This window comes from Malus sylvestris, chromosome 15 (genome assembly GCF_916048215.2).
Source record: "Malus sylvestris chromosome 15, drMalSylv7.2, whole genome shotgun sequence".
Lineage (NCBI taxonomy): Eukaryota > Viridiplantae > Streptophyta > Magnoliopsida > Rosales > Rosaceae > Malus > Malus sylvestris.
The window spans coordinates 40,040,431-40,056,360 of record NC_062274.1 but is presented as its reverse complement, the minus strand read 5'-3'; the positions used below and the strand labels follow the sequence as shown (position 1 = coordinate 40,056,360).

The following is a 15,930-nucleotide window of genomic DNA, read 5'->3' as shown; positions in this document are numbered from 1 at the left end:
TCTACTGACTTTATGTGTCTTTTTTCCCGAGGGCCATATAGATTGAAGTTGTGGTTTAATCTAACTAGCTAGAAACAATGAAGAGATATATATGAATTATAAAGTGAAGCCTTGGTATCTCTATAGACATGGTGTATCAATAACAAAAGTATATGTGGAACTGTTACAACTGACTAGCTTGCAAGATGCATCCAACCCTAGCGATTACACAGGTCACATGTGAGATATATACTAACTGAATATTACATATGCATCATGCATGCTGCTCATGAAAGGCTTGGATATCTTATCTCAAAGATTTTGGAAACCCTTTTGGTTATTTTGTTCTTAGTTTGCTTCAAAGAACCAAATTTAATTAAGTTGGTGGTTATATATATTTGAGGATGCTTGACGTTTTTGTCCCTTAAAACAAGCATGTTGCCGTGGTGTAAGATGCAAACATTTCCCCATACAGAACTGCAAAACTTCATCTTCAATTCAAGCAACATACTTGGAATGTCGTCACTCAAATTATAACGCGTGTATTGTTTTAGCGTACTGTACAATAATTCCCTTCGTGACTTGTGTTTCCGATAATAACTTTAAGAATTTCTTCTTCAATTAGCTGTGATCCTTTTTTATTTGCCCACATTGACTTTGGAAGGGCAAGAAATGTCATACATAGGTTATCTGATTTTCCCCCTTAATCAGGAGCAATTTCGTATACATGTTCTAATTAGTGTATTATCAAATATATTTGTTCATTTTACACAACCCCTAAATTATGGCAATATATATTGACCAAAATCCGCGTAATTTTAGTGATAGAATTTGTTATGGTAGAATATGCACATGATATTTGTGTGTCACACTAATAGAACCGCCAATCTCACCAATACAAAGCCAAGTTGGCGTGCTGCAGCAAACCACTTGTTACACCTTTTCTAGCAAATTAACGAGTCATTCAAATCTCATACTATAGCTATAGCTATGCAAAGTAATGTTCTGTTATCATATTTATGTTGTTAGACTGTAAATTTGAATCACACATTCAAACGAGAACATGAATGGTTGTCCAAATTCTGCGTTGGACAATTTAAGCATCTTACGTTACTAGTATGACAATAACACATTAATTTTTATATTCGTGTACATGTGTGTGTGTGTATATATATATATGTGTATGTATGAATATATTTTTTTTAATTAATTGGTGCAGTTAATATTGCCATCTTATAAAATATGTATTCACCTTGCATATCCTAATTGATTTACAACTAAATAAATCGCTCGTTCTTGATTCCCACACCATAAAACAAACCCCAAATTGGTAGGTTTGTTAATGGATTTGAATTAGATTCCAAGCCAAAAAGGTAATCATAATCCAAGGCCTAGACACAGAATATTTATATATATTTGTTATAAGTAGTAGGAAATCAAAGAGGACATGTTCGAATTCAAGGCTCTCAAAAAGTTTATATGAAGCCAGTGAAAGGGTCCAAACCTCTGATATCATAGCAGATTGGAGCTAGGGTAGGCTGCACCAACGAAACCCTTTACCTTCTTTATTTTGGTCCGAAACCCTCATATAAGTAATTTGTATATTTTGTTCTATTACGCTCCGGTTATTTATACTCCGAAGTTTTCCGAGAACATATTAGAAAATATCCCCTTTTGTTCGTTGAAGAGATAAAGACCCCGAGTTTTCTCTTTTTTTTCTTCTTTTTTTTTTGTATGGATCAATGTTCATATCAGTTATTCATAGAATCATAGCAACCCAATAAGCTTCTGCCCGAAATCTTTAAACGCTTTCTTTTTCTGTGACAGAATTTTAAGTCTTAGCAACAAAAAACAAATTTGAGGCAGTGGAAATTTATATGGAGATGGTGAGGCTTCTTCTCTGCAGTTTTGCATTGTTGTTAATGAGCTTTGCCTGCAACTCTGATGCCGGCGACGTTACGTACGATGGAAGGTCATTGATCATCAATGGCGAACGTAAAGTTCTGTTTTCGGGTTCAATTCATTATCCAAGAAGCACTCCTGAGGTAAACTGTATTGCATTCTTGTCAATAATTCTTTTGTTTAATTTTATTTCAAGGTTTTATTACAATACAAATTCTGGGTTTTTAGCTTGTTCAGTTCTCATCGTGTTAGGTAGGCAAGTACATAGAGCTGCATCCTCTCATTTTAAATTTGTTTTTTCCTTTTCTTTTTCTACATTTTTTCAAATACTTTTTATTCAAGCCAAGGAGAGTCCCTATAATACAGAAAAGCAAAAATATTCTTTTTATATTTTTGAAAAAAAGAGCCAAAAGAAATTTTTGTCAAGGCTAAAAAAATGGGTATTTCTTGCTTTAATTGAGAAAACTTTGAGTTAGAAAAAAGAAAAGGATTTTCTTCCAAGAAAATATATATTATTGCGGAGAAAATTGCATGTACTTATGTTTGTGAGAAATCTGTGTTAAAGTGGTAAACAATTGCTAAAAAATCCTTTTTTTTAGTACATTTTATACTAAGTAAAGGGAGAGTTTGGCTAAGTCACACAATAATCAACCCAATTTGGCATCGAATTCACCATTCATGAAATTCGAATCTAAAACCTATCACTTCTAATTAAAGAGGAATACCACCAAACTGTAATACTGAGTGACCACTAAATTTGTATAAGGGATTCATGAAGTAATTTTTTTTTATTTATATATTTTTATCATCAAAGAAATAGTTAAGTGATTTAGTAGGTGACGTTGTATCGTTACTATGTGTTTATAGTCAACGACTTCAATTAAGGTCATACTATTTATCAAAAAGGAAGTTAGCTATTTTCTCCATATGCATTTTTTATTTCTATTTTTTTCACTTATTACTTGATACGTGTATTTAATTAATAAATTAAATTAAATTACATAATCTTATTTTTAAGGAGAAAAATTAAAATTTTGCATTAATTATATAATTTAATTTGTTAATCGAAGGCAGATAACATTCCTCTTTTTTCCAATTGCATGATATTATGTATGATATTGATTTCAATTGCATGATCTCATGTAATTGCCTCAAATTTCTAGGCAATGTAATAATTATGGGGTTTATGTGAATTTTCATGCGTTCAAATCATTCCTTTTAAAAATTATTTTCCAAGTCTAGTAAAAACTTTTAACAAATAATCTACCAAGCATGGACACAGTAGTACTCCTTGTATTTCGGTGTCGTGTCATATTTCTTTATGGTTGTACAACAATTATTCTTGTTCGTTTTACGTATCATCGTATAGTATTGTGTTGTATTTCTGTGTTCATATCCATACATCGTTGCAAATAATTGAATTGGTCACTAAAGAATGCACGTGAACCATATGATTTTATTGTACCACTTTTTTCTTGTATCATTTTTCCTCTCACATCCACTGTTATATGAAATATTCAAAAAATCCAACCTTATGACGTGAAACTGATTATTATACGACTTAGATTATTAATACAAGGTTATGTTTAAGATTAACTCTACGTGGACTTGTAGTAATGATTTAAATGTCATGATGACAGATGGTGTACGCGTTTCATATAAGTTATTTTCCTAATTTGAATCTAAACAACAAAAATGAATTTAATATACTTTAAGTACTATTATATTGTATCTCTAAGTCATTAAAAAATTTCACCATTCTCCTCCAATGGCTCATTTACTGATTCATAATCAAAATAAAAGGAATCAAATTGAGGAGTTGGAATGAGGTAGAATCATAATCAAATTCTTATTGAAGCTGTTTACTAAATTTTTCTGAATCAGAGTAAAAAAAGTATTGATTTCATTTATACTGTTTATTTATTCACATGAATCAGAAAGAATACCAGTGTGATTACTAAAATATCCTTACTTATATGATAATTGGATATTTTTTAAAACTAAATTAATTATATTATTAATAAGGCCTTAACTGTTTTTTTATTGTTTATTTATGGAAGGCTTGACTATTTAAAAAATGCTTATTATATTAACACCCCACAAATTGTTGAATAAACCACTCATACTTAATACACCTTATATTTGCTTTTTCAATGAAAAATTATCTTAATACACCCCGCATACTTCCCCATAATATTCTCACACCTCACATTCTCAATATACACTTTACATTTTCTACATGACCCTATATTTTCTATACACCCCACATTTTTCAAATTTTATAAAGCTTTTAATTTGGACAAAAAATGCCAATTGGAATTTTGACAAAAGATGCCGCTTGAGATTTAAAGCATATGTGGGTTGTTTTCAATTCCACTATTAAAACTCATGTCGTCTGTTTTTAATATTTTGTGATAATTTTAAGTGTTTAATTCTCTATGTAATCCTTGTGATCCCTAAAAAATGAATACGAACATAGACGCTTGAATAACGCAGCAAAAGCAAGATTAAATCATTATCGATGTCGTCAAAATCACAAAACAATACAAAATATGAAGTCTTACCTAATGTGAAACTTCTGAAACATCGATTTAGTGTTTCATCGGGCAAAAATAATTTTTATCAATCAACATATTTGTAGTTTCATTAGTTAGGGTTTTTTTTAAAAAAAAATTAATAATGTCAAAATTACCATTACATAGTAGGGTTAATAAATTATTTAATATTAAATTTTAATGTAAAATGCATTCAATATTTTGTGAGATGCTAATATAAAACTTAAAAAAATGTGAATTTGTTAGTTTAAAGAGAGAAGAATTCTTCGACAGCACCCAGCAATAAAACCCAGAATTGGGAGTGGGGATCTTTTCCACCAAGTCCATCAGGACACACAAACCGAATCTTTGAAATTTAATCAACCGTTAAAGTTATTCTAACTTTTAAATCTCAGAACCCAGCAACCGCCACCACAAAACCCAACAGTCTCCCTGACCAATCGCCTCCACAGAAGCCAGAAATTCGTCTGCCCTATTTCTTTCTCAGGTTTTGGTGTTATGGAATCAATTTGTGGGTTTTGGGCGAAGTGAGTTGACGGTCTTGTGAGGTAGTGGGGGTGAGGCGAGTTGACGGATTTGAGTTGTAAATGTTTTGTTGCCTGGCCATGTTATTGATGGCGCAGGCGGTGCAGAGGTGAGGGAGAAGAGAGATGGAGAGGGAGAATGGTTGGGAGTGGTTGTAGTGCTCGTGCTCTGATAAGAACCAAATGAGGGCATAATTGGTAAGGGGAGTCTAATTCTTTCAAAATGAAGAGTTGGATTCCTAAATTCGTGTGGACTGAACCTGCATTTTGATAGATTAAGTAAACAAAGGACTGAAAGAGCATTCTGTAATTGGAATTCAATTCTGTAAATTGATTCCGGTTATGGGTACGTAAACGTGCCACAAGGGCACTGTATTCAATTCTTCTATTCTTCAATGTCGTTTTTACAATATTATCAATGATTTTACTTTCCTAAGTGTTATTTATTTTCAAATTTCATGTCCTTCTCAGATGTGGCCATCTTTGATAGCCAAAGCCAAGGAAGGAGGAATAGATGTGATACAAACATACGTGTTTTGGAACATTCATGAACGCCAACAAGGAAAAGTCAGAATTTACTTCCCTCCCTTTTTCTAATTTTTATTTAATTTAATTACATGCTAACTCAGTCACTAATAATGGTTCTGATTCTGGTTAATCCTTGTTTTGCAGTTTGATTTCAGTGGAAGAAATGATATAATAAGCTTTATTAAGGAAGTCCAAAACCAAGGCCTTTATGTCACCCTTAGAATCGGACCTTTCATTGAGAGTGAATGGACGTACGGGTAATGATAATTTTTCGTTTATCTAGCATGTTATATCATCATAACACCTTTATATTAAAATAAACATTTAATCTGACGAACGATTGGCAACATAAGGTGTTGTATCGTTTAGCATGTTACGCAATTAGATATACATACCATGTTAATGTTATGGTGGTGATGCTGCAGGGGTCTACCAATTTGGTTAAGGGATATTCCTGGCATTGTCTATCGATCCGATAATGAACCATTCAAGGTAGATAACTTCCATTTTTAAGGGGTTTAACCATGTGTTCGGGGCCGGTATTTCTTTCTAGTTGTAAATAAGATGTCGCATGTTCGAATCCATTGAAATCCGTTATCATTTTGTTAATGGCAGATTGAAATGGAAAAATGGACAACCAGAATAGTCTATATGATGAAATCAGAAAAATTGTACGCTTCTCTAGGTGGACCAATTATATTGTCACAGGTAAAAAGCCCATACTCCATAACACAAACTTATAAATTGCAATATTCGTTTATGTTTATGTTTATTTTTGCCTGGAAGTCGCAAGAAAAAATAAATGTACCCTATAAATTGACAGTGTATTGCATACGTATATGTAGATTGAGAACGAGTACAAAATGATAGAACCAGCTTTTCATGAAAGGGGACCTCCTTATGTTCGTTGGGCTGCAGCAATGGCGGTCGGGCTTCAAACTGGTGTGCCCTGGGTTATGTGCAAACAAGATGATGCTCCAGATCCCGTGGTTAGTTTAGTTTCTTTCCATTCACATGCGCTTGCGAAGTTTGTCCGGTAGTTTGACATGTTATGTTGTCGTATAAGGTCGGTATTATTTTTAGTCTTTGACAAGTTAAATCCCGAAATCTGCAGATCAACACATGCAATGGAATGAAGTGTGGAGAAACCTTTACTGGTCCTAATTCTCCCAATAAGCCAGCACTTTGGACAGAGAATTGGACAAGCCAGTACGCCGTCACACTCTAAACAGAAAGTTTCTTTTCCATTTCTTTATCGAATGAAATGGTTATCAAACGAGCTTTTAACTAATGCCAAGATTTTGTTCTTGATTTTGAAGATACCAAGTATATGGTGACAAACCATTACTAAGATCGGCTGAAGATATCGCGTATCAAGTTGCACTGTTTATTGCAAAGTTCAGAGGAAGCTATGTAAATTATTATATGGTATGTTCATCTTGACAAGATATAATTATCAAACTAATAAAACTGAATTGAATCAAACATGATGTTTTCTGCTAACAATGCGGTTTTGATCCAGTATCATGGAGGAACCAATTTCGGAAGATCAGCCTCTGCATTTGTGATCACTAGCTACTATGATGAAGCTCCTCTTGATGAGTATGGTAAGATTTTGAACGTAGGATTTCATAAATCGATTTCGTTAATGTTTTATAGAAAGTGAATTCCGATTTCTACAACTCGTTTTCATTTGAGTGTGTTCTGTTTTCATATTATTTTAACTGTTTACGTGCTGAGTTCTGCAGGTTCAGTAAGGCAACCGAAATGGGGTCATCTGAAGGAACTGCACGCCGCGGTAAAGCTAGCCTCCAATCCTCTGCTCTCTGGAGACCATACCAATGTCTCTTTGGGTGAACTGCAAGATGTAAGAACATTGACGAGAACTTCTCAGCATTTTCTTTATTTCTTTCTCCGTGATTAAGTGCGATAAGAATAACGGGGCTTCGATCTTTCTCAACAGGCCTATGTATTCCAAGTTAAGTCTGGAGAATGTGCTGCTTTCTTAGTGAACAAGGGACCTAAAGATGCGAGTGTTGTCTTTCAAAATTCTCCGTATCAGTTGCCTCGAAAGTCAATCAGTATCCTGCCAGACTGCAAAACTGTAGCCTTCAACACTGCAAAGGTAAGTTCACATCCATCAACAATTAGTTGAGATATTTCAGACATATTTTTTTGACCGCTGAAAATTCTCCTTCGACAGGTAAACGCACAACAGTCTACTAGATCATGGCAGGTAACCCAAAAGTTTGATTCAACAGAGCGATGGGAAGAGTACAAGGAAGCTATTCCTAATTTTGACAACATTTTGTCGCGAGCAAACACATTGCCAGAGCAATTGTTCACAACAAAAGATGAATCTGATTACCTTTGGTACACTATCAGGTAAAACATCAACCAGACGGAGGATTTGATGAATTTAACTATATCATTTACTGATATCCTTTTGATTGATTGTCCAAATGCAGCCTTAAGCAAGATTCAAATACTCAATCTAAATTAGTTGTTCAATCGCGAGGACATGTCTTGCACGCGTTTGTAAACGGAGTATTTGTAGGTAAGTTTTGCATCTCGCTACATCTTCCTTCCCATCCCCACACATCTCTCAGATTTGTTATTCGATCGACTTATTGATCAGCAACTTCACATACTTCGAAATGCTTCGTTATCATTTAGGATCTGCACATGGAAGGCACAGGAATGAAAGTTTTTCCTTGGAGCAGACTGTTATACTTAACAAAGGGGTGAACTCTCTCTCATTTCTTAGCGCAATGGTCGGATTACCGGTATTTTTCATTCTCACTTTTTCCAATATCTGTTTCTCCGTTGCATTTTTACCATAATTGTAGCAAAGAAACACACAATGCAAGTCACAACCAAGTTATCTGCATGCAATTTATGTCAAATTTACGTTTTACTTGAAGGATTCGGGAGCATATCTAGAGCGTAGAGTGGGCGGATTACGTAAAGTACTGATTGAAGAGAGAGATTTGAGCAAAAACTCATGGGGCCATCAGGTTGGGCTGTCTGGAGAGAAGTTAGAAATCTACACAGATGCCGGATCAAGTAAAGTTGAATGGAATAAGTTGGGAAGCTCCGCTAATCAACCACTCAAATGGTTTAAGGTATGAGTACTGGTTAACGAAAAATGTATCTTGATTTCGTTACGTTGGCTGTTTCTAAGTCATTGTCTTTGTTGGCAGACTCATTTTGATGCACCAGCAGGAAATGATCCTATTGCATTAAATCTCGGTTCCATGGGAAAGGGTGAAGCCTTTGTCAATGGACAAAGTATCGGTCGATATTGGGTCTTGTTTCAAACCCCGGAAGGCAAACCTTCCCAGACATGGTAAGAGCTCATACCAGCCCTGTAAATTTGTTATTACGATGATATTTTGTAAGCACAAGCGTTTACTTGAAATGTTGAATTTTCAGGTACCATGTACCTCGAGCCTTCCTCAAGCCTACCGGCAATCTATTAGTTCTCCTGGAAGAAGAAAATGGCGACCCCCTCAAAGTTTCTTTGGACAAAATTTCAGTAGCACAAGTATGCGGGCATGTGTCCGAGACACATTTACCCCCAGTGGTCAAATGGTTAGGTCTGAAAACTCAGAACCAAAACAACACTAGAAAGAACCGCGACAGAAGGCCAAAAGTTCAGCTCAGTTGTCCTCCCAAGAGGAACATCTCCAAGGTCTTGTTCGCAAGCTTTGGCAACCCTTCTGGTGATTGTCAAAATTATTCCACCGGAAGCTGCCACTCATCTATTTCTACGGCGATCGTAGAGCAGGTGAGCATCACTTACCGTTTTACAGCAGTCTCAGAGCTCCATTTTGTTGCCCCAAAATCGAAGGAACTGATGTGCATGTTTCTTATGATGATTTAATTTTTCAGGTTTGTATCGGTAAGAGGAGATGTTCTATCCTTCTATCGAAGAACAGATTCGGCGATCCATGCCCAGGCATCAGCAAAACTCTGTTGGTCGATGCACAATGCACGTGATGCAAGTATAGTTTTCAGGTCATCTGTTACATACAGGTATAAATTGCTTATACAACTCTCCACTAGTGTAGAGTATTACCTAAAGGATATGAGGTGTCATCGTATTATATTTGAAATAAAGTTTGGAGGGTTCTAAGCTTCTCGTTCAAGTTTTTGTCAAATAATGTTAGTAGCCAACTTCAATCTCCGTTCACATAAACGAAACAACGATAACTAAGGTAACAAATCAATATATATAAAATTGAATCTATGTCCAAACAACTTCATAAATTAAAGCAGCGCGAAAATACACTTCTTGATTCTTGATTGAGATGCAAATAATGTTTGAACAAACATCAATTTGTAATCTACTGAAATCCAATAATATGACCGCCAAGAAATATACGTTAACAAGGAAGAAATACAAGCAGTGATGATGCAGAGGAAAGAGCAAGGTGCACTGGAATGAGAATGAGCGGATGAGCTTTGAAAGTAGGTGACGGAAAAATTCATAGAATGCAACGTGAACCTGACCTTCCAATAGGCAGCGCGTAAACCACGTTCATTCATCTTACAGAGTTCTGATTTGCAAGGAGTTCATTATGTTGGAGAAAATCGTCTTGCACATTGTGCTTCAATACTGCAGTATTTAACAATTAGACGCCTTGCCGCATAATAAAAGTGATGAAATCATCTAACCATAAGGTTTTAACTCAAACGTCCGGATTCCAATTGTCACGTCACTACTCAACAGTTGGAGTATCCACTACAGTGTGCGATTCACGATCCTTTTTCTTTGTAGCTTTACTCTCTTTTGCACTTGTAAAATGAGCTGGTAGAAGGGCCTTTTGTGAAGGTAATTCAGCAATAAAAAGCACAGTTTGAGCCCATCCTGCATATTTCCCGTATTTACTCACAAATGCCTCTGCCACACGGACACAGAGCTTAGGCGTCAGACGAGCACCTGCTAGCTCAGGTATGAGGTATCTTGTAGCAATCTTCCTCATCCAAAAATCATTGAAACATCAGCACTTCATGGATTTTATTAACAATGCAGATACGCTACAATTCCAATCAACAACTCACCAAGAAGCTATGAACAAAATTTAATAGCAGCACATAATGCATTTGTGAAATAGAAATTTGAGCAGTAAGAGCATACCTGCCACACGTGTGTATCAACAGGAATGGCATGGTGTTGGTCGAGCGAGAATAGAGCTATACATGCCGCCACCTTGGGGCCAACTCCAGGCAAAGTCGAAAGAGCTTCAATCACCTCCTCAAGCTCCATTTTACGCAGAGACAAAAGCCACTCTGCACCTCCACCAGGTTTTAACTGCAAAGCTTTTACAGTGCCAGTAATGTACTTGGCCCTGCCCATACAAACCAGATCTCAATGTGGTAAACCTTACAACCCATCAAACCCTATATATATATACGACACACACACACACGCACACACAAACAAAGCAAGCACTCAAGCACTAACCACGACATTAACCACACGTTCTGAACCATTCCACAATAATTCCCATGATCTGAACCCATCAATTTTTAGTTCATGATTGAAAAACATCCCTACAAAGTATCTAATTGTGAACAGAAAAATAGACAGACACAAACTCTAAATGTTTAAGGTAATAATCAAATGGCTAAATGATTTCCGAGATCGGTGAAGTTTTGCAAGGATGATCTTTGAATACTAGTGAACAACTCAAATCACGAGACGAGATCAAACCGCGGCGTGGGCCCAAACAAATGGTAAGCGCCGTACAAACTTACTAACTAGTTAGCGCTTCCGCGCTACAGTTAAACAAACAATACACACACACACACACACACATATATATATATATATATCAAGTGACTATTAATAACAGACCTATAGCCAAAGCCAGCTTCTCTGAACTCTTTCTCTGACACCATCGACAAGCGCTCCAAAGATGGAAATTCATGGAACTCAAAACCTCCAACAGACCCCAAATGGTTCCCCAACGACGACACAAAATCCACCATTTTTGTAATCCTCTGAATGTTGTTATTCGACGAACAAAGAAACTGAACCAAACACTCAACCGGGTCTTGCCGCAGCACTCTAGCCCCGCCCAAATACCCAGCGAGCTCGGCGAACCGCGAATCCGACGCCGAGAAAACCTCCCACATTCCCGCCAGAGATATACCCATATTGAGAAAATCGAGCAGGGCCGCCTCCGCGAGGCCGCGCTCGGAGGAGGTGGTGCTGTGTAGGCAGTAGGAAACGTCGCCGTTCGGGAGGTGCTTGAGGGAGACAAGGTGGCACCCGACGACGCCGGTGTACTGGAGAGGGCCAGTCTGCCGCCACCGGAAGGTTTGGCCGGTAGGGAAGGTGAGGGGAAGGGAGAGCTCCGATTGGGTGAGGTTGAGTGGGACCCACTTGGTGGTGGGTACGAGGGGTAATTTGGGTCTTTTGGAGTTGTGGGTTTGCGGAGTTTGGGGGATCGATGGAGGAGAATTGATGGGTCTTTGTCGCTTGCTCATGGTTGAGAGAGATCTCAGGTGCAGTGAGAGCATGGAAATGGTGGGTACGAATAAGAATTTTCTGAGGTCTGCAGAGCAATTCCCTCCAGACCCGGGGAGAGGGAAAGAGAGGAGAGGGATGACGGTAAAAAGGGAAGTTTGCTTCATCAATATGCATGGGCCAAGCCCAAACTGGTTTATGTTATTTGGGATCAATTCCAAGCCCAAATCGCTTTAGGTCTGTTTGGTATCTATTAAAATAATGTCATCATTTCCCAAAACATTTCTTAAAAGCATCTATTGAAAATAAATTTTTTTAAGGCTCAAATATTTGTTTGTTATGAGATTTAAAATTAATCTTAAAAGTTAAATTAGACAAAGAGATCTAAAGAGAGGGGTCGCATAAAAGGGAGAAAGAGGAAAAAAAGAAAGAGATGACCGGAGGAGAGACGAGGAGAGAAAAAGAAGAAAGAAAAGAAAGAATCAAGTGAGTGGAATGGAGGAAAGAGGAGGACAGAGAAAGAAGTCAAATGACAGAGGAGGAGATTTGGGGTAAGAGGGGAGGAGAGAGAAAATAAATGAGTGTACTTTTAAGTTTAAGAACTTTAAAAACTCTTTTATTTTAAACTTGCCTAGTTTAAGTGTGATTGTGTAAATCCTAGATTAGATTTGATTATAGTTATTCTTTCCTATATGGACTTGTACTTCTTGGGGATGAAGGAATTCTTCTCCCTCTTATTACTATAAATAAAGGCACTACGTAGGAGGGAATAACACACACATTCCCCTACATTCCCCTACATTCCTACAAACACATATCTCTCTACAATCTCTCCTTGCCGCCGCCCCCTTTCCCTTAGCCAGATAAAATAGGCTACAAACCAATTTATCCATATCATCACGCAATCAGGTTCTTCCAAGATAGCGGTTTTTATGTCGATATTTTTGCAACCCTGATAGCATGAACATTCACCATAATGCATGACCCAACCTTATGTTTTTCGAATTTTAGATTCTATATAAATTGTGTATGCATCATTCATAATTGTTGAATTATGTGAATTTGATATTGCCATGAATTGCATCAAATATATGTCCATACATTGAATTATTTGTTTAAATATGCATTGAATTACTTGAAAAAGAAAAGAAAAAATTAAAAAAAATTTACACATAGAGCATTAAGCTCCACCGAAACCTGACGCTTATGGCGTCCAACCCAGAAAACCTAACTCGCCTGCAACGAGACCACGGCCTTGCCGTGCAAATTTCTGGCAAAATCTAACATGGTGTTGTGATTTTTTAACCAATATCATTAAAATTCTAGAAGAATTCCATCGAATTTGGATGAAATTCATGGGTTTCCTTTTTCCCTTCCCCCCGTCACTAAGAATTGGCTCGCCGTCGAACCCACGACCTTGCACCAAAAACCATGTTTCAAAACCCAGCCGCCTGAAGCGGCCATTCCCTTTCCTCAGTGACACAACCTAGCTCTGACTTGAGGCGTTTTGAACTTGACCCATGCCCACATGGGCTTTACTTCTCTCAGCCTGCATCATAGAAGTTTGATTGGGCTTCTATTGGACTCAGCCCGCGACACCAGCCCATGGCTATGGTGTCCCCATGTCTTGTGACACACTGGATTGCGTCCTTCCCTAGGTTCACATTTCTACATCGCACATGATCCCAGCTCGCTACTGGAGAATCGGTGCACTGCTCCGCACCGCACCGGATCTATACCCTTTCATAGGCTCTCCCTTGGATCCGACCCTTTTTTTTTCCTCTCTCACCTTGGGTCTGCAGCCCACCCGAGACAATTCCAGTCGAATCTGGGCCTGGACCTCATGACAAAGATTTGCTTAGCCTACTAGTGGGCTTTGGCTTATTATTTTGGGCCCCGAGTTTAATTGCATAATTAATTTAGGCCTAATGAGTTTTATATTTTTTTACCCACACTTTAAATTTGGCCTGAAGTTCAAATAATTAATTCAATTATAATTATAGACCTAAAGTTCTATTTGCATATTTTCTTGTTGCATATTTATGTATATATTTGCGTTTGGCTATAGGAACATATGAACCTGAAGTTTATAATTATTTCGAAATCTGAAGTTTCTATAAACATGCCTTGTTTGAAAAAAATGAAGTTTTCCTTAAAAACATCACCCATGAAAACCCGAAGTTTTTTCATGCGAATTTTAACCAGTACATATCTATTAGAACCTGAATGTTCTACTCCTATGTGAACGGATTGATTTTTCTTTCTCCATTACACTAATCACATCTTGTCCTTTATTTTGTGATAGGAACATGTCGAATTTGAACAAACTCAACTTCACCGCTTTAAAGGTCTCTAGAAAGAACTACCTCAAGTGAGCCCAAGATGTGAAGCTCCACCTCACTGCAAAGAATTTGTATCCCACCATTGAAGAAGAGATGGACAATCTGGTTGGTGAAGCTAAGAAAGCCACTACTATGATCTTCATTCGAAGACATATTCATGACGCCTTGCAAATCGAGTACCTTGCTAAGGAGGATCCACAAGCACTATGGGTCGCTTTGGTTGATAGCTTTGATCACCAAAATAACATCTTCTTGCCTGAAGCAAGACATGACTGACAACATTTACGTTTCCAAGGCTTTAAGTCTGTGAATGAATATAATTATGAAGTTTGTCGAATCCGATCATTTCTAAAGTTTTGTAACGAAACTTTGATCGAAGAGGATATTTTGGAAAAGACCTATTCGACCTTCTTTGCTACTAATATTGTCCTACAACAACAATATAAATCTCAGAAGTTCATCAAGTTCTTGAATTTGATCTCTGTTTTACTTCTTACTGAAAAGCAAAATCAGCTATTAATGAAGAATCATCAAGCTCGACGTACTGGGGCGACTGCTATGCCTGAAACACACTATAGCACAAACCAACGCCCAAAATGCCAAAAGACGCGTGGTAGGGGTGGCCAAAAGCCACCTTGTCAAGGTTAACAAAACCAAGGCCTATCTAAGGGAGGAAACAAAGCCCAGAAGCGCCCTAACTTCGCTCCCAAGGCCTTAAACTTTAAGACTAAGGGCAAAGCACTTGAAACCATGGATACGGATATGTGCTATTATTGTGGTTTAAAGGACCATAGGTCCTGTGTTTGCTAAGCTTTGTAGAAGGTTGTAGCTGAATATCATTCTCGTCGTAAGAAGTTTGAATCAAACTTTGTGCAAGTTGACGAACCAGAGAGTACCAAGATGGTGGTTTCTGACTCAAGAGGATACCACACCTATGGAAGATTAGAATCTTAAACATAAACTAATTTTTTTTTAGTTAAACTAGACATTGGGGCCGAATTCCACAGTAGTGGCCGAACCCCCCTTGTGTTTTCGGTTAATTTTGAACAATTTTCCTTTATGTTTGGATTATTTGTTGGTGATTTTTTTTTGGACATTAAGTTTTAATTAATTTCCATCCTTGAATACTTAAAATTATTTTGAATGGATATCTGTTTTTAGAACTTTTATGCATGTGACCGATTCAAATTAATTTTTCATTCTAGGTATGACTAGTGGGAAAGTTAGTTGTCTAGCAGATAGTGTAACCACGCATACCGTTTTGCGTGAACACATTTATTTCACTAACTTCATACCTAAAAATGCACATCTGACAACCCTTTCAGGCCTATCCAACCCGATCGAAGGATACGGTAAGGTACGTATAATGTTGTCCAATGGTACAATTTTGACCATTGATGGGTCACTTTATTCTCCGCATTTTCGGAAGAACGTTGTTGAGTTTTAAGGACATTAGACATATCAATTACCACTTCGAAACCCATGTAGAAAATGGAGTTGAATTTCTGTGCATAACTTCCTACGAATATGGCAGAAGCGTATTCTAGAAAAGATATAGTGTATTCCAAGTGGTTTGTATACTACGATCATACGCCCCATAGAGAGCCACTATGTGCCCGGCC

The 15,930-nt window shown here is 37.2% G+C and overlaps 2 protein-coding genes across 4 annotated transcripts; one reads left to right on the top strand and one right to left on the bottom strand.

The window, feature by feature from the left end:
• The first annotated feature begins 1,435 nt into the window (after positions 1-1,435).
• Positions 1,436-14,401, top strand: LOC126604707 (beta-galactosidase 16). 3 transcript variants are annotated; one of them, XM_050272002.1, is made up of 20 exons: positions 1,436-1,512; positions 1,807-2,024; positions 5,432-5,527; positions 5,633-5,745; positions 5,914-5,980; positions 6,104-6,196; positions 6,334-6,477; positions 6,603-6,697; positions 6,808-6,916; positions 7,011-7,095; positions 7,237-7,355; positions 7,452-7,613; positions 7,692-7,873; positions 7,957-8,045; positions 8,165-8,274; positions 8,413-8,613; positions 8,692-8,837; positions 8,924-9,278; positions 9,383-9,526; positions 14,272-14,401. In XM_050272002.1, exons 2-19 carry the CDS (start codon positions 1,857-1,859, stop codon positions 9,488-9,490), a joined length of 2,442 nt encoding a protein of 813 aa, XP_050127959.1. In that variant the 5' UTR covers positions 1,436-1,512; positions 1,807-1,856; the 3' UTR covers positions 9,491-9,526; positions 14,272-14,401. The 3 variants fall into 3 exon arrangements, with proteins under 3 accessions (XP_050127959.1, XP_050127958.1, XP_050127960.1); XM_050272001.1 differs by lacking the exon at positions 14,272-14,401 and having other exon boundaries at positions 9,383-9,644; XM_050272003.1 differs by lacking the exons at positions 1,436-1,512; positions 1,807-2,024; positions 14,272-14,401 and adding an exon at positions 4,691-5,158 and having other exon boundaries at positions 9,383-9,644.
• LOC126604708 (N-glycosylase/DNA lyase OGG1) lies at positions 9,705-12,103 on the bottom strand. The gene is made up of 3 exons (XM_050272004.1): positions 11,352-12,103; positions 10,632-10,842; positions 9,705-10,467 (listed from the first exon to the last, which is right to left on the bottom strand). The coding sequence occupies exons 1-3, from the start codon at positions 12,017-12,019 to the stop codon at positions 10,213-10,215; spliced, it is 1,134 nt and encodes a 377-aa protein (XP_050127961.1). The 5' UTR covers positions 12,020-12,103; the 3' UTR covers positions 9,705-10,212.
• Positions 14,402-15,930: the final 1,529 nt, after the last annotated feature.

What these genes read in the sequence shown, in the direction of transcription:
- LOC126604707 (XM_050272002.1), top strand. Translation starts at nt 1,857, where the DNA reads ATGGAGATGGTGAGGCTTCTTCTCTGCAGTTTTGCATTGTTGTTAATG. An exon ending in GCTATGTAAATTATTATATG is followed by an intron (nt 6,917 to 7,010) that starts GTATGTTCATCT and finishes GTTTTGATCCAG; the next exon opens with TATCATGGAGGAACCAATTT. An exon ending in TACCTTTGGTACACTATCAG is followed by an intron (nt 7,874 to 7,956) that starts GTAAAACATCAA and finishes GTCCAAATGCAG; the next exon opens with CCTTAAGCAAGATTCAAATA.
- LOC126604708 (XM_050272004.1), bottom strand. Translation starts at nt 12,019, where the DNA reads ATGCTCTCACTGCACCTGAGATCTCTCTCAACCATGAGCAAGCGACAA. An exon ending in GAAGCTGGCTTTGGCTATAG is followed by an intron (nt 10,843 to 11,351) that starts GTCTGTTATTAA and finishes TTGTATGGGCAG; the next exon opens with GGCCAAGTACATTACTGGCA. An exon ending in TTGATACACACGTGTGGCAG is followed by an intron (nt 10,468 to 10,631) that starts GTATGCTCTTAC and finishes TGGATGAGGAAG; the next exon opens with ATTGCTACAAGATACCTCAT.